The sequence below is a fragment of the Salmo salar genome, chromosome ssa10 (genome assembly GCF_905237065.1).
Source record: "Salmo salar chromosome ssa10, Ssal_v3.1, whole genome shotgun sequence".
NCBI classification, from domain to species: domain Eukaryota; kingdom Metazoa; phylum Chordata; class Actinopteri; order Salmoniformes; family Salmonidae; genus Salmo; species Salmo salar.
Genome location: NC_059451.1, coordinates 82,502,481 through 82,524,905, shown reverse-complemented (window position 1 = coordinate 82,524,905; position 22,425 = coordinate 82,502,481). Strand labels below are relative to the sequence as shown.

The 22,425-nt window shown below is 41.6% G+C and overlaps 1 protein-coding gene across 1 annotated transcript in view; it reads right to left on the bottom strand.

The window, feature by feature from the left end:
* agbl1 (AGBL carboxypeptidase 1) overlaps positions 1-19,300 on the bottom strand; it is a 149,881-nt gene extending 130,581 nt beyond the window's left edge. Inside the window, exons 1-4 of the mRNA XM_014124437.2 lie at positions 19,103-19,300; positions 6,020-6,090; positions 778-841; positions 351-497 (exon numbers count right to left, since the gene is read on the bottom strand). Coding sequence (XP_013979912.2) covers positions 351-497; positions 778-841; positions 6,020-6,090; positions 19,103-19,178 — 358 coding nt within the window. The 5' untranslated portion in view covers positions 19,179-19,300. The remainder of the gene's footprint in view (positions 1-350; positions 498-777; positions 842-6,019; positions 6,091-19,102) is intronic.
* Between the last annotated feature and the right edge of the window lie 3,125 nt (positions 19,301-22,425).

The window sequence follows — 22,425 nt, the reverse complement described above, 5'->3', positions numbered from 1 at the left end:
GGATAACAGTCAGATGGACCTGTCGGCCTTTCTCTTAAAAGCTGACGGACACCTCGGCCAAGGAGGAGAAAGCCATGATATCTCCATTATTTGATGGGGACTCACTTCCTGTTGACATTCTAAGACGGTAACTAAGAAAATCATCAAGCTACCCACTGTGTTGAAAGGTTGAGATCTACAGACCGTTTGACAACCTCTTACGACAACATGCAGCATAACTGAGACAAATAGCCATGTACTTTCATGACAACCGCTAAATAATGACACACTTTATGATATCTCCAAATATTGTATCACTTCACGTTCTTGTAAACTATATTTCCATTCCGATCTGTCAGTTGGAGCCTCACCTCTGTGTCCGACCTTGGCCAGGAGGTGCAGCAGGGGGAGGAGGATGGTGAAGTTGGGGGAGAAAGTCCTGGCTGTGGTCACCAGGGCGCTTAGGAGGGCCTCGCTGCCTCCCTTCGAGATCATGTAGGTGATCCGTCTGTCTGTGCCTGGAACACACACACACGCGCACACACACACACACACACACACACACACACACACACACACACACACACACACACACACACACACACACACACACACACACACACACACACACACACACACACACACACACACACACACACACACACACACACACACACACACACACACGACTAAACCAAAGAAGGGTAGTAGACTGTAGCTCTCTAGGGGGAGTAGACGTACCGTAGCATTTTATCTGCATGGAATTACTATGAATCTGAATCAACAACAGAGACTCACCAGCTGAAAGCAGCTCATCCAGCACATTGAGGATATTGAGGGTGCTCTCAATGTCCCCTGCATTCTGTGGGGAGAAGAGATCAACACTATGTCAAAACCTCAGCCAGGCTGCTGCTGTTGTCTTCTGTAGTGTTGGCTGTAGAGTGGCAACTTGAACGAGAGAACTGTCATTGGCATTGTTGTTATATTTAACTATGTGACCATGCTCTCGACTGGCAACGCAAATGCATTTCCCAAGACCCAGCTGGGGAGCTTTGACTCGGACGTCTAATTTTGAGGATGAATTAGGTGGTGAGATCACTTAGTTCACAACAACACAGCGTGGGTCCCAAATACTGCAGCAGGCCCAGGTGCAGGAAACCGAATGCCCCAGGCCCAGCAGGGGCTGTGGTGCTGTGTTTAAAAGAAGCAGCAGATGACAGCCTTTCTGTATGGGGGGCACTAATCCCCAGAGAGAAGTCCCAAATCGCACCCTTTCATTATATAGTGCACTACTATGGGCCCTGGTAGTGCACTACATAGGGAATAAGGTGCTATTTGGTATCTCTGTAGACAGACAGCACCTAAACAGGCATGGTGATTAGGTGTGAATGGATCACCTACACGATCCAGGCTCGCACTTTGACATTTATAACAGAGAATTCCTGTATGATAACAGGCAGGGAAAATATTGGCCTATACCATATGTGCTGAAAAGGGTTAAGTTTGTTAGACAGGTGGCTGTATTATTATTTGATTGGGATGATTTTAGATATGGAAAGGGATGAGGTAGAATCTGCGGACTCAAAGCTTAATAGTTGACGAGGTGCAGACTGACGGACCACACAGTAAACTGGAAAAATCGAAGAATCGTAAAGAAGGCTCAAACGCTGGTTCTCCAATAAACCACTGGGAGAGAGATATGCAAAGGGAGACATTATTGAAGGATAGTACAGTATTTACGCACCTCTTTAAAACTACAGAACCCGAAAGAAATGAAAACAAATAACGTAAGTAAAATACTCCGAAAATAAACACTCTGTGAGTACAGCATTTCTGAAAAACTACAAGGGAAAACAATAGCAGAACATATGACAGGATCTAGGGGAACTACTACATGACCTTGACATTTAACAGTGCAGAAGATAGATTCTCTGTTGGCCTTTCTGTGTGCATACTCTACGACAGGTGTTGTCACAGAGGGAATAAGAGACAGGACCCAACACCCAACAGAGGTGATCTATTACAGCTGAGCTGACATAAGGTGTAGCTGTGCAGAGCCATGTCTTTCTGTCACATGCACTTCAGAAGACATTAGAATTGATGGTTGGTGGCCATTGGTTTCATTAAGAACTACTGACATTGGCATACTGTTACTCTCCATGTCTCTATCACATCAGATCAGACAATTATTTGTTTAGCTTTTATTTAACTAGGCAAGTCAGTTAAGAACAAATTCTTATTTACATTGATGGCCTACCCTAGACAAACCCTAACCCAGACAACATTCCCAACATTGGTTGTCCCTATGGGACTCCCAATCCCTGACGGTTGTGATTCAGCCTGGAATTGAACAAGGGTCTGTAGAGACGCCTTTAGCATTGAGAAGCAGTGCCTTAGACCGCTGCACATGGGCCCATCACATAGCAATATCTATTTGTCACGCCCTGATCTGTTTCACCCGTCCTTGTGCTCGTCTCCACCCCCCTCCAGGTGTCGCCCATCTTCCCTTTTATCCCCTGTGTATTTATACCTGTGTTCTCTGTCTGTTTGTTGCCAGTTCATCTTGTTCGCTCAAGCTTATCAGCATTTTCCTGTCAGGTCCTATCGTTTCCCAGCCTTTCTTTGCTGGTCCTCCCGGTTTTGACCTTTGCCTGTCCTGACCCTGTACCAGCCCACCTGACCTCTCTGCCTGACCCTGAGCCTGCCTGCCGTCCTGTACCTTTGCTCCACCTCTAGATTACTGAACCCTGCCTGTCCCTGACCCTGAGTCCGCCTGCCATCATGTACCTTTGCCTACCCTGGATTTTCGTCCCCTGCCTGCCTTGACCTGTCTTTGTCTGCCCCTGTTTGCTACAATAAACAGTGCTACTTTGACAGTCTGCATCTGGGTCTGACCTTGATTCTTGATACTATTACTGAACAAGAATATAAACACAACATGTAAAGTGTCGGTCCCATGTTTCATGAGCTGACATAAAAGATCCCGGAAATGTTTCATACTGTACACACAAAAAGCTTATTTCGCTCACATTTTGTGCACAAATTTGTTTACATCCCTGTTAGTGAGCATTTCTCCTTTATCAAGAGCATTTCTCCTTTATCAAGAAGCTGATTAAGCAGCATGATCATTACACAGGTGCACCTTGTGCTGGGGGCAATAAAAGGCCACTCTAAAATGTGAAGTTTTGTCACACAACACAATGCCACAGATGTCTCAGGTTTTGAGGGAGCGTGCAATTGGCATGCTGACTGCAGGAATGTCCACCAGAGCTGTTCCCAGCTGATGAAACTGAGTATTTCTGTCTGTAATAAAGCCCTTTTGTGGGGAAAAACTCATTCTGATTGGCTGGGCCTGGCTCCCCAGTGGGTGGGCATATGCCCTCCCAGGAACACTCATGGCTGCGCCCCTGCCCTGTCATGTGAAATCCATAGATTAGAGCCTAATGAATTTATTTCAATAGACTGATTTCCTTATATGAACTGTAACTCAGTAAAATCATTGAAATTGTTGCATGTTGCGTTTATATTTTTGTTCAGTATATGACATGAATATATTAATTACCGGTGCTAGCAATACAGGCACCAACAGCCGCCCACCAAGGCCAGTGTATTTGTAAGGCTAGCCAATTAATGATAACAGTTGGTAAGACTGCTACTTTGTGGGGGGCGACACTTTGTCTCCGGCTAAGCATTGGAATTAATGGTGTTGTCAGTGTGCTCTATCATAATTCATTATCAGATCAGACCCCTCCTGTCTCAGCCTCCAGTATTTATGCTGCAGTAGTTTGTGTGTCGGGGGGCTAGGGTCAGTCTGTTATATCTGGAGTATTTCTCCTGTCTTATCCGGTGTCCTGTGTGAATTTAAGTATGCTCTCTCTAATTCTCTCTTTCTCTCTTTCTTTTTTTCTTTCTCTCTCTCGGAGGACCTGAGCCCTAGGACCATGCCTCAGGACTACCTGACATGATGACTCCTTGCTGTCCCCAGTCCACCTGGCCGTGCTGCTGCTCCAGTTTCAACTGTTCTGCCTGCGGCTATGGAACCCTGACCTGTTCACCGGACGTGCTACCTGTCCCAGACCTGCTGTTTTCAACTCTCTAGAGACAGCAGGAGCGGTAGAGATACTCTCAATGATCGGCTATGAAAAGCCAACTGACATTTACTCTTGAGGTGTTGACTTGTTGCACCCTCGACAACTGTGATTATTATTATTTGACCATGCTGGTCATTTATGAACATTTGAACATCTTGGCCATGTTCTGTTATAATCTCCACCCGGCACAGCCAGAAGAGGACTGGCCACCCCTCATAGCCTGGTTCCTCTCTAGGTTTCTTCCTAGTTTTTGGCCTTTCTAGGGAGTTTTTCCTAGCCACCGTGCTTCTACACCTGCATTGCTTGCTGTTTGGGGTTTCGGGCTGGGTTTCTGTACAGCACTTTGAGATATCAGCTGATGTAAGAAGGGCTATATAAATACATTTGATTTGAAATTTGATTTGATCAGGATACATTGCTGGGAAGTGGATCAGAAATCAAATTAATAATTATCACTCAAATTAAGAGAAAACCTACTGTCTTCTTTGGTCAAAATTAAAATACTGTTTCTACCAACAAGCATGCTAAAACATTGAATATTTAAAAAATACAAAGTTGCCCATTTTTATATAAGAATACAAAGTTCTTTATATTTATGTTGTTTACATTTGGTTATAATGCAATTCTATTTTCATACTATTTTCTAATTTCATACTTTTTTAAAGCAAAAACACAACAACCGTGAAGGCCAAAACATATAACAGCTTTGACATAATTGAAAATGTAATTACTTACAAACTCATGAAAAAAAGGAATAGTCTACCAACATGCTTGACAACTGTGGTTCAACAGAACCAAATGCATCAACAGCACCAACAACATAACATTATGAAACTGGTTTTAAATGTGGATCCTGACAACCGCAGTACTGAGGGATCAGCTGCATTCACTGGGCTGTAGATAATATCTCACACACCATCCGGTCTATATTGTAATCCTCTGCTCCTCTCCCACCAGAACAGCTACAGTATAGCTAGCTATCCCCACTGACATCTGCCCGCCAGCCTTCTGCCGGCCTTCCTACAGCTGGTCATGCATTTCACTTCACAAGCTTTTTCATACACAAGTTAATGTCATGTAAACTACACAAACTGATTTATGAAGTAGTTTAGCTATTTTAAATAAAGTGGGCACAAACCAATATTGGAAAATATTTTTCACCATTTATTTAATTCAGTCAGGAGTGTATAAATTACAGTATTCTCGACACTGACTAACAGTACACTAAAATACTACTACTATACAATATACTGATATTGAAATGGAAATGTTAACCATCTCACAAAAGTTATTTGAACAACACAACCTAAATTGAAACGTACATTTCTAGAAGCTACACAGTAAGCTACATTATTAGCTGTCTGTGTAATACTAGAGTGATCTATGCCCTGTGCTAATTTGTACGAACAGTAGCTGTTTGGCAAGTGAAAGTTGTGAACATGTTTCCAGGTAGTATTTTCTGGGTGTTGATGCTGGTGATCACTATTCTGAGACCTTGGAACTATAAGGTTTTATCTGCAAAAATAGGATTCTGAGATAATTGGCTTTAAAGTTCCGAACCCTCATTGGTTTGAATGGTGTCAGCGATTTCTATTTAGTATTCTTTTGAATTTAACAACATGAATTGGGGTATTTAAAGTGCTATATACAGTAGGTAGAGAACATTGAACAGAACAAGGTTATGTCAATAACTACATTTTGACAAAAATGCAGATAGAACCTTATAGTTAGTTCCAAGCTCGCCATTTATCTTCCTCGTTCAGCTCTACGGAGAAAGTGCCTGTTGCTAGCCTAGCGTCCCTTTCCCGTCCGTCAGCAGAACCCCTGCCCACTTTATTTGGAGCGTTCCACTTTAGACTGCCATATCAGCGACCATGGGCAAACAGAGACACAGTCACACACCGTGACAGGCACACACATACACAGTCCCAGACCCAGTGTGTTCCTACCTGCAGAGTAGACAGGAGAACCTCTAGTCCGCTGGAGCTGCCGGGGGCTGCCATGCTGGCCCGTACTCGCTCTGAAGGTACACAGGGGAAACAGAAAGGAAGATCAGGCTAGAATCAAGCCCACGTCACACACACACACAGACCCAGCCAAGGAGCCTAGCAGCAGCGACACACAGTCTCCTTGTGGCTTAACTTAACAAGGAAGCCTAGTGGAGCTGTGAGAGAGGGGCGTTCAGCTGCAGGCTGAAACTCTATCTCCACGGATAAATCCCTGCGCTCCATTTGTTGCTGGACGTTGAGATGAGTTTCCTATAAAAAGGGCCTGACAAGACTCAGGGATTAAACAGAGCCCCGCATTCCACAGGAGGCCGCCCTAGTTTAGGAAAACACACAGGGGCTAGAGAGAGGAGTGTGTGTGTGTGTGTGTGTGTCGTTATTATGTTTGGGTGGAGGGGTGTGTGTGTGTTGGGTGGAGGGGGGAGCTTGACCGGACAAATGGGAAACAAAACAAAACACAACTGTCTATCATCCATGTTAGTAATTAGTGTTTCGTCAGATGCATTTAAAAACTTTCAGGATGTTGGTTAGTAACTATAGAGTACCACAGAGTCATAATACCCATTAAACTTGGCGGTCAAACAGGAAAATGGTTCGAATCGTTTTTCCACCATTAACATTTCCCATAAGGGATTTTAGAAAAACTTCAAATAAAGGCTGTGTTTCGTGTAGGCATGATGTTTTGATAACCATGTAAATCTCTCTCGTACAAGGTGACTTTTATCAACATATTCGTCTGTATTTACGCCGCAAAAAAAACTAAACGCTAATTAGCTGTTAATGTGGCTATCAGAAGGAACTACAAATGCCATAATGATCTGGACGAGACTGCTGAATCTCTGGATTAACTATCTAATGTTAGCTAAATGTAGTAATGTATAAATTAGCTACATTTCATTAAATGGACCATTCTGTGAACTAACCTGTGCAAGTTTTAAATTAACCCAATATCTGTTAGCAAAGTTGTCAGATAGAGATGACGGGCATGAGCTTGCAGGGATTGTAGTTTTTCATGATGTCTACTTTGATGCAAATTAGTCTTTTTGAATCTGAGAGTCAATAGAGCTGAATATATTGATAAAAGTCACTTTGTCCGAGAGAGATTTACTTCCCTGTTTGACCGCTAGGTTTTATTGGTATTATGACACCTCCACTGTGGGGCTCTATTGAAGCTAACATGAATGACACAATGAGAACATGAAAGACATTACACCTACCCTTTCACTTTTAACCTATGGTAAAAGCTTCTGTTTTGTTTTACATTTTGCAACACTAATGAACAATAGGTCACACATCCAGTGGTAACAACTATTTAATAAACAGCACACAACCAACACACTGAGGTTTCATAGGAAATACAAACGCCACACGGTATTTAACTGCTTATAATGCCTAGTCTATTCACACTTACAGGGGCTAAATGTCTCACATGCAGAACGGCATTTATTTCAAATGTCTCACTTGAATAGTGTCATTTAAAATCTTCCACAGGCAAAGTGTGATTGGCGTAGGATTATTTGTGTTTGGGAAATATTATGTAGTGTGAATGGCGTCATGGGGATAGAGTGGTCGAGCTAACCACAGCAAACAACAAGGACACATTACAGTAGCAGATTGGAGATAGGTGTTAGGTAAGGGAAATCAGCAATGAAGGAAAATTATTCCTCAATATTGTTTTCCATTGCTGTGTTCGATTAATTTTACCTGATTCAAATGATCTGCTGGTGTCAACCTATTTATGATTATCCACATAATGCAAGGTCTCTGCATACCTAACTATTTAACAGAAATGTGCGTGACGCATACAGTACAGTATGTATATTTTCCCATGATAATTTATGTCAATGTTAAAGGCACACATACAGTGACATACAGAAATAGACTGAGAACTTTCTGTTTTAAGAAACGTTGCAAGCAACACATTCAGTGCTAAATGCTGTTCCACAAGTGGGCCAGCAGGGCCCTAAGTGAAGATACTGTTACGAAAGCCCAAGCTGGACACGTTCTCATGAGAAAGATCATACAAAGGTGAAGTGTCCTTGCTTTTGAAAACTGATACTCTTCTTCTTGAGGTTTCCCTTACGTTTACAGTGGTTGGGATTGACACGTCTTTGGCTCAAGCCCTTGTGAAGAGGGCAGCGTCTGGTTAGAACGAGGGAACAGGAGCGACAATGGCGCCAATAAGGCAAACTCAAGCGCAGTTGGTGGGCTGACAGAGAAATCATTGCCTCAAATTGTACACACCACCTTCTTCTAAAAAAAAGTCCCTTTAAAGGCCCACAGGAAGAGAATTCTTTCCCTATGACATTGGCCATCCTCCCCAAGCCCTGGATCATCTTTATAGAGCTCATTAAAATGTCATATAACGATGGTGTTTCATCAAATCATATGACAACACTGTAATGGGTCCTATTCCTCCTCAAAACCCCATCAGTGTATGGCTATGGAGAACAGAGTGAGTATGTATGAGCTGAGCTATTTTTACCGTGTGGATTAGAGAAAGGATGGACAGGAGAGGCTGTAAATTATGAGCGATGACAGCAGGGTATGTCAAGAGGAACTTTCTGGCACCAACAGATGAATGGAACATGGTGTTCGCTCTGAAGGAATATATGCAATGCTGAGGATAATACTGATCTGCTGTTAGTTTAGGGAAACCCACTCACCAGGTCTAGGACACAAACACAACCAGAACAGAACAAAACCCAAAAACAAGGCCGGTTCTAGGGGGTTCAGGGTTGGGCATTGCCCACCCAAAATGTCATGTTGCAGTAACCAAGCTTGAAACAGACAAAAAATGTCTGACTGCCCACAAGGATTTATCATCTTAGAACCGACCCTGTAAATTATGAAATGTGACACGAGAGGCATGTAAAATTTCAAACGTACTATCATGTCACCATCTTCACTCTCTCTCTACTTTTCAGTGCCCCGGTTTTCACATTTGCTGTGTCATTGAGTGCTGAGAGAGGTCTTAGAGCATAGTATTTAGCCTTTACTGAGTATAAGGCCTTTGATTCCTTGAGATATCTAACAACCCATAGGGTGATTGTTCACAAAACCAGGACAAAAAAAGGACCATGATTTAATCCATAGAATGGTCCTTTGGAGGAAGGATTGCTGACATATACTTGACATTTGTATCTAAAATCATAATTGGGAAATGATTAATTGAAGTTGGAATATTTCGGACATTTTGGCATTACCCTGGCCTCCTTCAAGACTTCATAATGTTTCATATGTACTGTAGGTGCTACAAAGTAAGTATTGGTGTCATATGAAGCTTGCTCTGTAACATGAGTAGTACTTTGATTTCACTAACAATTTTCTTACATTCATTTCTGAATATGGACAAATCTAAATAGGAATCAACCCATAGGCCTACCGTTGATGTGTCATTGGAGAGCACACAAAGAATCAACTGTTTAATCAACTGCTTTTATCTCAGTTGTTTGACTGGCTTTAGAATAGTTTTTCTATGACCCCTGTAACATTAAAGGTCAACCTCTACGTCCAGACTTGAGGTTTTTTTCAGAGCTACTGTAACAACCACTACAGTACACAGCACAGCACAGTCATGATCTCCTGGAAGACGTCGTCCAGACAGACCAACGTCTAGGGAAACAAGGTGCTGTGTGCTCTGATAGCGGTGGCCGAGATCCAACTCAAGGCTAGAGGATGTGTACGACGCTGGCTGATAAAACGGGGAGGCTTAGCTTACCCATCCTCACCAAAGATGAGTGACAAATGGCTAAGATGTTCTATAACTCCATATGGATTTCAGCTGTTCATCAGAGGGTACATTTACTTAGATGTTGCTTGTTATTGAGCTAAAATAAGACTCAAACCAATAATATCAGTCATTATGGTCAATGTTTAATAGTCTTTGAAGGACCACTTTTAATTTGGTGGGCCACTTTTTTGGATTGGCATTAGATATCAATAGAATAAATCAGAGTCTAAAAACCTGTCGTTAGCATGTCAAGCCTTATGATAATGTCCGGAAGAGTGGCTCTTCTTGGGTTTACAGTATTTTCTATAATATATACAGAACTTTAGCTGCTTAACTTAATACGAAATGTATACGAATTGATGGAAATTATGTAAATTATCAAACTGTGGACAGGTAGTATTTATAGTATTTCAGGAGGCGTATAAACTTTCATATCCATTTTCCATTTAAAAGACATGTCATGTCTTGGGAACACTTGGCATAGTTTCACAGTGGGGGGCTTGGAATGCTCGTATGGCTTGCCCATATGGTCCCTAATGTACACGGAACAAAAATATAAATGCAACATGCTACAATTTCAAAGATTTTACTGAATAACAGTTGATATAACAAAATCAGTCAATTGAAATCAATTCATTAGGCCCTGATCTAATGATTTCACATGTCTGGGAATACAGATATGCATCTGTTGGTCACAGATACCTTAAAAAAAGTAGAGGCATAGATCAGAAAAACAGTCAGTATCTGGTGTGACCACTATTTGCCTCATGCAAATGGTGGTCACAACACGTCTCTTTCACAGAGTTCACATAGAGTTGATCAGGTTGTTGATTGTGGCCTGTGGAATGGTGTCCCACTCCTCTTCAATGGCTGTGCGAAGTTGTTGGATATTGGTGGGAACAGGAACACGCTGTCGTACGTGTCGATCCAGAGCATCCCAAACGTGCTCAATGGGTGACATGTCTGGGACATTTTCAGCTTCCAGGAATTGTGTACAGATCCTTGCGATATGAGACCATGCATTATCATGCTGAAACATTAGGCGATGGCGGTGGGTAAATGGCACGACAATGGGCATCAGGATCTCGTCACGGTATCGATAAAATGCAATTGTGTTCATTGTCCATAGCTTATGCCTGCCCATACCATAACCCATACCATGGCATTTTATTGTCCCCAGCACAAGGTGCACCTGCGCAGTGATCATGCTGTTTAATCAGCTTATTGATATGCCACAGCTGTCAGGTGGATGGATTAACTTGGAAAAGGAGAAATGCTCACGAACAGGGATGTAAACAAATTTGTGCACAACATTTGAGAGAAATAAGCTTTTTGTGCGTATGAAACATTTCTGGGATTGTTTACTTCAGCTCATGAAACATGTGACCAACACTTTACATGTTGCGTTTATATTTTTGTTCAGTATATAAATTGCATATGGTGCCCGCAGCCCGATCTAAACACTAGAGGCCAGTATACCTTTCCTTGCTTTATCAAATCATGGGGGTAATACTGGTAATGCTATAGAAGTGTATAGAAGTGCTATAGAAGTGTTGTGTACAGATTATACCAACTTTGTTACAAAAAGTGTGTACCATTATCCAACATGGGCAACTTGGGATGTACTTGTTTTGTAAGTGTGTTTATGTGTGTACACCAAAATAAACATTGTGTACTGTAAGGGACCACCTGTCAGAGAGCTCTGTTCAATGTGGGTGCTGATAGCAATATCTGTGGAATAATGTCTGCAGGACTACAGCGATTATATTGTTAACAACACAGATTTTACAAGCCATCACAATTTGGACACTTAAATAAGCATGAGTATTTCTGTCATCGTAAGAGAGTTTCAATTTAACATTTGATGAAGTCATAGTCAATCTGACTGGCTCATTACCCAGCTGATAAAAGTTATACAGATTATAAAACTATCTGTAAAAGGGATTTTGCTCTGATAAAACAGACAAGACAAATGATTTTGTTAATACGATTAGGTTTAGTGAAAATACAGTTGACTGAGCCTAGTGAGGATGAGTGATTCCACGGTTGGGAATTGACTTCCCTGCAGAGTAGTGGACTATACAGAGACATGCCCGATCTTGCTGGGGTCGGCTGGGTTGGGTATACAGCTCCCCCACCACCTCCTGCATTAACCCCATTTTACACTCGTCCCAAAGACAACGGATACCCCACAACACCCCCCTTTCTTATTTTGAACCATTCAACTATCCAACCAAAGATAGCGCCCTAAATCCAATGTGCTGTTGACCTGCCGCTGAGGGGACAGAGATCATTATTCACACACCTAAAATACTCTCTCCGCTATGCTAAGCCAGGTCCATGTGTTGACGGTCTTCAGAGACCAATCCCAACTGTCTGTTTGACCTGTAGCAGGGTGCTCAGCAGACAAACTCGGACAGACGGAAATCATTGGGCAGAACAGAATGGGTTGAATGATGTCAGGTTGAGATTACCACTGTGAATTTAACGGGGATCCAAAGGGCACTGTGAAGTTCATGGGCTAAAGAGTTGGCAGTAAGGCAGGTGGGTGACAGTGAGGATTAAGGTGGCAAAGGGAACTAGGGGAGAGAGCCAAGGCTCCACAGACCACAAGGGGTCAGGCTGAAGGACAGGACACAAGGCTCGATTTCATCACCCCCCCCCCCCCAAAAAAAAAGGTTTTTCTCTCCTCTGTTGTTGTCTAGTCAAAGTGCTATGTTCCGTACTGGCAATACTGTCTGGATTAAACTCTACTGTACATAAAACACTTCCTATACTGTAAATAGAATCCATTCATCTTAATATAGCATATTCAATAAGCAAATAACATTTTTTTAAACATAAACGGTTAACACAACAGCACATCATGCAACAAAGAGTTCATGTTCCTTTCTACTGTACAGTGAAAGGTACAGGGATGTAACCTTGCTAGCCATTGACTTGCAAATGCAGCAATAAATCAGAAATAACTTAATGAAAGCAAACAGATGGAAAATAAATGAGCCACTGCCTGACGTCAAATGAGCCAGAGAAAGACCGGCTCCAGAATGTGTCGATCTGAGGGAGAGTGGGAAGGAGGAAAAGAAAGAGAGGGTGTTTTGCATATGTGTGTGTGTGTGTGTGTGTGTGTGTGTGTGTGTGTGTGTGTGTGTGTGTGTGTGTGTGTGTGTGTGTGCAGGTGTTTTAAGTGTATAGCCTATATGTGCTTGATGTATAGGCCTCCTGTACGTGTTGGTGGCGTCAGAATGGAGACGCCAGTTGGTTTGAGAAGTCAACCATGTTTCACCCTGACCCGCCTCCTGACGACACAGGCCAGGCTGGCAGGGAGATGAAACTGGCCCGAGATGGAACCAGAGAGGAGAACAGCCAGCTGCTAGGACCAGATATAACTTTATTACACAGCAGCCTTCAGAGTACGGACCAGGTACACTTTTTCTCATGTCAAGGGGACCAAGGAGGCCAAATCTACAATGAACCTGTATGAACCTACAATGAATGTTAGGGGGGCTGTAACGAGAAGGCTGCACAGTGTAGCCTATGGGGTAACATACTGTATAATTAAAGTGAGGAAGCAGATTGAAATGAAGCTATTCTTTGCCAAATTACATCTGACATTCGAAGGGAGACAATTACATTAAAAATAGACATGAGATAACAGGGGGATCCAACGAAAAGATAATCTGCTGTGATAATGTCATAGAAACCTGGTATTGGACACAGTACACTAAATAAGTGGTGTGCTCTTATCGATGAAGTGTGTTCTTACGCCTTCTAAATCTAAGGGCATAATTTAGCCATCAAGTCTTCAGACATTTGAAAAAAGTAAAAAATATACAGCGTAGGAGACTATCTAACAGAATAGTATTTTATGAAACAGAGGAAAAAGTGGACCTTTGCCCCAGTGCTCTATCGGTTACTGACACAGGTGCAAAAGGATTTGTTGTGTTAAGATTAAACATTATAGTCTGACAATTATTATTAGTTTTCTTTGCTACAGTGGGCAGCCAATTTGTGGTCATGCACCAAATGGATGACCCTAACATTTCAACAAAACATGAAAACTTTACAGTTTGGCCTGTGAAATGTGCGAATGAAATGTGCGAATGAAATTCGTCTTTACCCCCCTTACACTAAAAGGACATTGAATACAGTCATCAAGTACTGTTATTGCAGCCAATACAATATAATGGTTACATGAGTTGCATAGACGTTTTGGGGGCCCTAAGCAAGATTTGGTTGGGGGCCCCCCCACCTTGTGGGCAAAACATTTTAGTGGCCCTGCTATTGGCAGCAGAGAGAAAAATGTACAGCTTTTAAGTAAATGTCCTGCAAATCTACACATTTTGCCATGGGGGCGTAGAGAAAATGTTGCTGTTTTAAAGCACATTTTCTGCGATTCAAAAAACTAAAATTGGGGGGTGGGGGGGTGAGAGTAAAGCGTGCAAATTTCTTGCAGTTCTACATATTTTGCCATTGGATGGAGAGAAGATTTTTCAGTTTTAAGGCTAATTCCCTGCAGCTCTATACATTTTGTAATGACTTATGCCATCTTCATATGATATCAATTAATGGGGGCCCCTGGAGTTCAGGGCCACTTGGCACGTGTCTTGAGTGCCCAGTAAGTAATTTAGCCATGAGGTAAGTTAGTCTAGCCAGCTTTCTAGAACTTGTAACAATTACAAGGTTTAAATGGCTGGCTAACTAACTTAGCTATCAATTGAGTGACTGAATGGCAGTGATTGACAAAACATGAGGAAAACTGCCGATCAAATCTGGCCTAGTGGCCGTGGGGCCCTAAGCAGCCGCTTATGTTGGTTATGCATAGAAACGGCCCTGATGAGCTGTAAAATGTAAACATGTAATAGACTGTAGAGCCAAGTTGTCCCTATAAAGCTTCATTCATGCCTCACAATAAAATAATGTTGTCCAGCTAAAGTATGAAGCCTAATATTTAACATCATTTTGAGCCATGTAATAGTCGTAGCCCAGTTAGCGTTTTAGGATGCTAGCGTTCAGATAGTCCCTCTGCCCTCATTGCCCTCCAGTGTGTAGGTTGTCTCGTCATCTGAAAAGTTACGGTTTGAAAGGTTACACCATCTCCTGGGCTACTCCCTTTTTGCTGTGAAACACATCTTGGTGGCCATTTCAACCTTCATCGGTATACACTCTACAATAACAGCTAAGACTTAAATCACACTAATGTTTCTTAACGATGGACATAACACACTAAGGGCTCTATTTTCGGGTGGCGGTAAGGAGGCGCAAGTGTCAAACGCCGATAGTTTGCAATTTTGTTTGCAATTCCTTAAAAACGTGCCCCAATATTCCAATTTCAATGTGCAAAAATAGATATATTTAAGACCGTGCAAAAGCTGGTCTTAGCGGTAACGCAGTTGGTTATGGTGTTGATTATGCCAGCGGAGGCGCACATAGTACCCTTGTGTGCATTGCCAATGTATTATTCAAATATTACAAGCAGCAAAACACTCATTCCCCTTTTTATTTATATTGAACATTATTTTTGTCCAGCTTCTGTGAAACATTTGAACCCATTATGTGCAATACCCATTGCATGAAAGGTGTCAGTAACTGTAGGAAGCCTCGTTAAGGAACAATACATTTTTTTTAAAGACTGCTTATTGTTTTTCGTTTCTCACTTTGTCAAAAAGGAATCTTCCACTTACCTATGTTGGACCTAACTGTCAAATCACAGGAATTCCGATGGCCGCCCATGGTGCTGAATCCATTTGTAGGCTATATTTGCCTGTTTGTTTGTTTACCTTTTGCGTGGCAAAGTCACTACTGGCCATGTCAACGGCGATGGTAGGCTATAGCTATATATATATTTGGGAGCAGTAATGGTGAGTGGACATTCCCGTTTCTCTTTATATTGGATATTTTTCCAGCTCCTATGGAAGGTTTGGATGTGCGTAAAACCCTCCATAGTCTACGTTGTCTTAGTCCTAATATGATATGCCCACAGGGAGCAATTATGGTGCCTGTAACAGTATTTAGACATAACCTAGTTAAAACAAGTTTATTTTATTAGAATCTTTTTAGGCCTTATCAATAGTGAATTTAATCTTGCTTATTGACAACGATTGGCATGTCCATGGCTCAGCCATAACGCATTTTACAGTAGGCCTAGGCCTATATCAGTGCAAATGCTATGTTAACAATATATTGAAGTCATGTAATTAGAGTTCAAAAACAGTTCAACATATTTAACAAATATGGGATAGGCCTACATTTTGTTATTTTGGTACTGTTGGCTATTTAACAAACTAGGCTATAACAGACTAACATTTGAATCAGAGTTGATGATAATGTGATGACATAAAAGACCATAAATACACAACTTGAAACAACCACATATTTAGCCATGGTGCACATCCTGATTGGTCAGTGAGGGGTCAACACACCTTCAAAAAAAAATTCATCGAAACCCAGCACTTTCGTGCTACCACCAGCTACTGCGCCCATAATTCTGGTTGTGAAAATAGTAGACCCATAAACATATAGCACTACCGCCAGTGCATAGAATTTGGTTTGTTAACATAGACCCCTAAAAAGACAGGTGTCAAATCATAAAGGATGTCCACTCCTAAATCTAACCTACAACCTGTGGCTGAGATCTTGTAGGAATTTGGGTGGGTGGTTGTGGCTGTAAACGTCAAATAACTGCTTACTGCTTCAGAAATTGCTGAAAGATGTCCTGTATGTTTAGTATTGGATGACTATAAAATAGGGGTTAAACATCCAGTTCCTCAGGTCAAAATGTTAACTGATGACAAGGTGACCAGATGGTAATTTCTTGTTTTGGCTCCAGCAGCTATATTTAGGTGGGAGATTGAAACCTAGTATGTCATAAAACAAAGCTGAGGACGAATGCTGTGGCATTATGGGAGCCTTGGCTTCATTAAGTTTCACTGGCTCTCTGACAGGTCCAATATCAGCGAATATCAACACCCCAAGATAACCCTACTAATATTTCAGAAGCGAGAAATTAATTTGTCCCTTTAAAGCATTGTTTCCTTAGGTGACTAGTCCGTCGTTGAAAATAACTCAAGGAGGAGGAAGACGGTAAACTTGACCTTGAACTTCAGAGGGAAATTAGAAACCACCTCCAGGCTGTGGAGACAAATCTTTCCTCACAGAAGCACGAGCCAGGGCTATTAGTCCTATTAGTCCACAGTTGCAAAGAAGCGCTATCACATTGCTAATCTGCAGAGCCACAACAGAGCGACATCTTTGTCCAGTTAAGGTGCATGAATTAGAGGTAACCTAAATCCTAGCTAATTAGCACATCACAGGGTAAACCAGGACTCAAATGGCTCGTTCACAGTGGGATAGGATGATGAGACTGAAGGCATCTTTCATCAAACAGATTCCTCTCAGAACGACACAGAGGGATAACTATGGCTCTGTGAATAAGTAGCTATTAATAAGAAACAATTTGACCCTGGAGTTGAATTACCCCCCCCCCCCAACTGGTGTTCAGCGTTGGTGTCACACAAGTACTGCCTTTTGGCTTTTACACTAAAGCTACCTAAATCCCTCTGTGGCACAAAAACAACAGTCATATATTAAAATGACTCACTACTCAGTCAGAGCTAAAATTACCACTCTACCAGTGCTATGCTCTAATCATGAAAAGATATGTACCTAGAAGGTATCAAACCAATTTTTCCCCTTCTCATATGGTTTTTGCAGTAGCAGCTTCAAGCAAAATACCAAAATGAATGAGAATTTAAAATTGAATTGCTGAGATAATTAAAATCTCAAAACATGTCTGCTGTCAAGGCTAGATGCAATTTATGTCTTTCTAATATGAAATGAAGATCTGTTGTTGAAGATTCAGCGTTAAGTTCAAGGTGTTTTACTGACACACAAACTCACGCACAACTCAATTACTTCTTCTTGAGGAGGAGTTGCAACCATTTTATATAGCTCTCGTCCATACAGCCGTGCGAATTAAGCAAGGTGACTGCCTGTCACAACAGAACTAAATTCCCTCCCTAATCCACACACACGGTCTATGAGTTATGACCTACACCTGTGGGACATGTAGTTCTCTCTCTCTCTCTCCACACAATATGTTCAACTGCTCCTAAACACTGTCTTAATACACTTGACTCATATAGTATAACCTATTTGTGACTTTACAACATACAATATGGAAACAGATATAACCATCGAATATAACATTATCTGATAATGAAAGGGATAGCGCCATAGAAATGACTGGCTGGAAAGGAGAAGTAAGGGCATTTGTATAGCAATGCTTGACATTGTCAGCTTGCTACTCAGGTGCATATAGAAACTGAGTTCCCGGTGAAATGAGTACACAGAAGCCTCCTTAATGCATGGGCCTGTAAAGACACCAGACAAGATGGCATACATTTCTATACATATCCAGTACACCGAAGCGTGCAAAGCGGAGATTCTGTATATAGTCTCAAGTGTATCTCCTAATAGCAACACACCATGATACTGCTGCTGTGCTATCGTATTGGGTTCCACCAAAAAGGCAATCAAGTAGAAGGTGTTAAAATAAATATCTCCAAGTAGTCCTAATAGCCGACACCATACTGTATATATACTGCAATGTATGTATCTGTTCCTATAGGTAACAGAAAGGATGTTGAGGCACAACTTTGCTGCGTTGGACATATCTTGGTATTAGCTTGGAGGATCCTGTATCATCCTGCATCTGCATGCTTGCACCACCATTATTCAGATGAAGCATTTGTAATGTTGTGGCAGAAAGAAGGAAACATTTTTGTATTTTAACTTCAACACAATATTAATTAGGCAATCAACTGTAAGATTTTCATTGAAACTACTAGGCTAGATATCAGTTAGGTAAATATATTTTTGCAAGACCAGTGGTGGTTGCCGAGTTCATTGTGGAGACAGAAGGGGGAGAGGCAATGGGATGCCGACTAATAAAACTGAACTCACGCATGACTTAGAATCACAGCCTCTCAAAAAGTAGCACGTAAGATAACATTGTGAAATTCAAATCTATGCTGGGATCCATGTTTGCACTGACACTGAAAATAATCATGTCTGCAACATAAAAAAATAAGGTAACACTGTACAGTGTTAACAAAAAGGATATGCATGCAATATTATTGCATAAACCGAGAGCTTTGCATGTGTAAGTCAAGCCCTGACTCTCACCACTTCTCAATGAATGATTCGAGACCTGCGCCAAGTGAGGGATTTCAAAAGCACATTCAAGACATATCAAGGATGCATACTGTATCAAGGATGCATATCCTGCTTACCACTGCAGGAGTAGTTACCCAGCTCTTTCAGGGTTCCGTTCCAGGTAAAGTTACTGCGTTTGCTGTAGTGGTACATGGTTTGTGCTGTGTCTAACCCAGAAGGGGAATAAAGGATACATGTACAAGGGGGGCTCGGTCAGCTCTCCTTCCTCTCACTACTGTCTGTCCTCTGAGTGTGTTTCTCAGGGGCAGCCCACCCGTTGAGCTCTGACTGGAGGAATGTGCCTGGCTGTGCTTTAAAACGCCCTTGTCCGTTAACTCTCTCATTGGACCTCTTGTGCGTCAAACAGTGACATGGATAAGTGAACTCAGAGTGTAAATCACCCCAGCACCCTCGTGTCATCAAGATCAGCTTGTGGGCTCCAGGTTGTAGCACACTGCTACAGAGCCTCTGTGTGTGTGTGTGTGTGTGTGTGTGTGTGTGTGTGTGTGTGTGTGTGTGTGTGTGTGTGTGTGTGTGTGTGTGTGTGTGTGTGTGTGTGTGTGTGTGTGTGTGTGTGTGTGTGTGTGTGTGTGTGTGTGTTTGGTGAGATTTCTAATATTTCTAGTATGCAATATGAGTAGACAGGCAATAAATGTTTCCTTTGAACTCAAGCTGTTTAGAATAGATGCTGTAAATATTTGTACAATTTCCATCAATCATAATGTAAGTGTATTCAATCCAATGCATATGCAGTTTGTTGATTAGGTCTATCTATACCAGTGAATTGTGGCAGCTTGCAAAGGATATAACCATGACAACAATCAAAACAAACACGACACTAATGTACCAAAAACGATTTGTCCTGAACTTTCCATAACCAGCAGGGCGATCGAAGAAGACCATGGGCCTGTTCCATTCAGAATACATCTACACTCTTCAAAAAAAGGATTCCAAAAGGGTTATTTGGCTGTCCCCATAGGAGAACCCTTTTTGAATCTTTTTGGTTCCAGGTAGAAGTCTTTTGGGTTCCATGTAGAACCCTCTGTGGAAAGGGTTTTACATTTTGGTTCCATATGCACTGGAACCAAAAGGGTTCTACCCGGAACGCAAAACTATTCAATACTGTAGTTCTTCAACGGGTTCTCCTATGGGGAGAGTCAAAGAACCCTTTTAGGTTGTAGACAGCATCGTTTTTTTCTAAGAGTGTAGGATTGAATCAGCCCTCAGTGTGAATGAAGTGAATTTTTAAAGCAGTGCTGCCTCAGTGACTAAACAGACACAGACATAGATCATAACTCACTGCCATACCACAAACCTTCCTTACGGTCAGACTAGGTGCCAGGAACCACTGACAACAATGCTGGGAACGTAACGCAGCGCAAAAACAATACAGTCATTCAGTAAATGTAATGAGAATACCTTGAATAGAGGTCTAAAGCAGGACAACATTGCAGCTCTAGCTACTTTAACTACAGGCAAAGTGTTACAAACAACTGCATGTCCTGAAGTCAGAGAGCTGAGCAGTATATCTTTACCGAGAGACCTCGGACCACAGATTTACGACTGGCCGGCTGTCTCTCAACCTGATAATTAACACTTTACATCCTTAGAATGACTGGGCCTGACTGACATGGATGCCATGAAAGGAACCAAATCTCTCTCGCTATTTACATCATTCTCTCTCTCAATTTCAATCACATTCAATTTATTAGCCCACGATTCTTTGATCTGCATAATTGGAGCAGGTTTTCCTCCTAGACTGAACGTTATTAAGTAGTACCATACAGCAGGTCAGGCTGGTGACCCATGATGTTACAGACTTCCGCTGTAGCAAACAAGGTTGAGTTGTCCTTTCAGATGATGTACAGTATGCTAGTATGCTAAGGCTGTCCTTAGCCCTGAAGGTTAATAAGGCTCCTGGCCCTAGTCAGGTGCCAGTAGGGAACCTGTAAACAGTTTAATCCCTGCTGCAGAGAGGCAGAGCAGAGAGATGGATGGATGCCCATGTGTAATCATGTCCTCCAGGATATCCCTTTTACACCCAATGCTACTAGCCTTCCAGACAGATTAAACTTCCAGCTAGCCATGGATGTTTGGTTACACTGTGTACCTCCTTCATTTGGCCTCATGGGTGGAATGACATTAATCTTTTTTCACAATTTCATAATTAATAAACATTATTTAATTATTTTTTACACTGACAATCCAGTGTTTCTATGTCAAATGGATTTGTTATATTTCAGTCTTCTGTGATGTATATAAATTGTAGTATTGGGATGCAAACTCAAAATATTATACATTCAACTCTATATCTGACATGGTACAGGTGTCTTCTTTTTAAGTCCATAACCATGTATGTGAGGTGTATACTTTTGTTTCTAAGTAGATTTGTTTAAGACTACCAAGAAACACTCTGTGTGACCCTGATTTAGCCCACTGCAGTATAAGGTTAAATAGCCAAATACACTCATATTCTATAGTACTAAGCTGGCGAGATCAGGCCGGCATAAGAGAGGCTAAATCTTCATACCAAGCACCAGCACTCTTCATAAATAAATCCGAGGAGTGTGCAAGGTCGTGGGAAGGCTGTACACAACTCTCATGTTGTACTACGAATTATCCAGCTTAAACTTTCATAAATCAGTAGCAGCATAACTACAGAAATAACAATCAACCTCCTATAGGGGAAATGCTTTATGGTTAAAAATACAACAGAGACCAGTTCCATCTGTTATACAAACTGTAAGCAGGAACAGCAGCGAATGAATGGTAAATCGATGCAAGGACATTCAAACACCATTTGACATCTTTGACAAGCTTTGTATCAAAGTAATACTTATATTGCTGTGTCCACATGGACAAACCACATCCTGACAGAGACATACTGTAACTTTGTATTTAAAGGCCTTCACAAGCTAATTGCAATGGCTGAATGTGGGGAGACATAAATGGCTGGGCTTATTTCTCTGTCTAGAACTAAACTAGAGGCAATGGTGGAAAAAGTACTCAATTGTCATACTTGTGTAAAAGTAAAGATACCTTAATAGAAAATGACTAAAGTAAAAGTGAAAGTCACCCAGCAAAATACTACTTGAGTAAAAGTCTAAAAGTATTTGGTTTTAAATGTACTTAAGTTTCAAAAGAAAATGACAGATAGCCAGGGGCACACTCCAACACTCAGACATCATTTTCAAATGAAGCATTTGTGTTTAGTGAGTCCGCTAGATCAGAGGCAGTAGGGATGACCAGGGATGTTCTCTTGATAAGTGTGAGAATTGGAACATTTTCCTGTCTGAAATGTAATGAGTACTTTTGGGTGTCAGGGAAAATGTATGGAGTAAAAAGTACATACTTTTCTTTAGGAATGTAGTGAAGTAAAAGTAAGACTTGGCAAAAATAT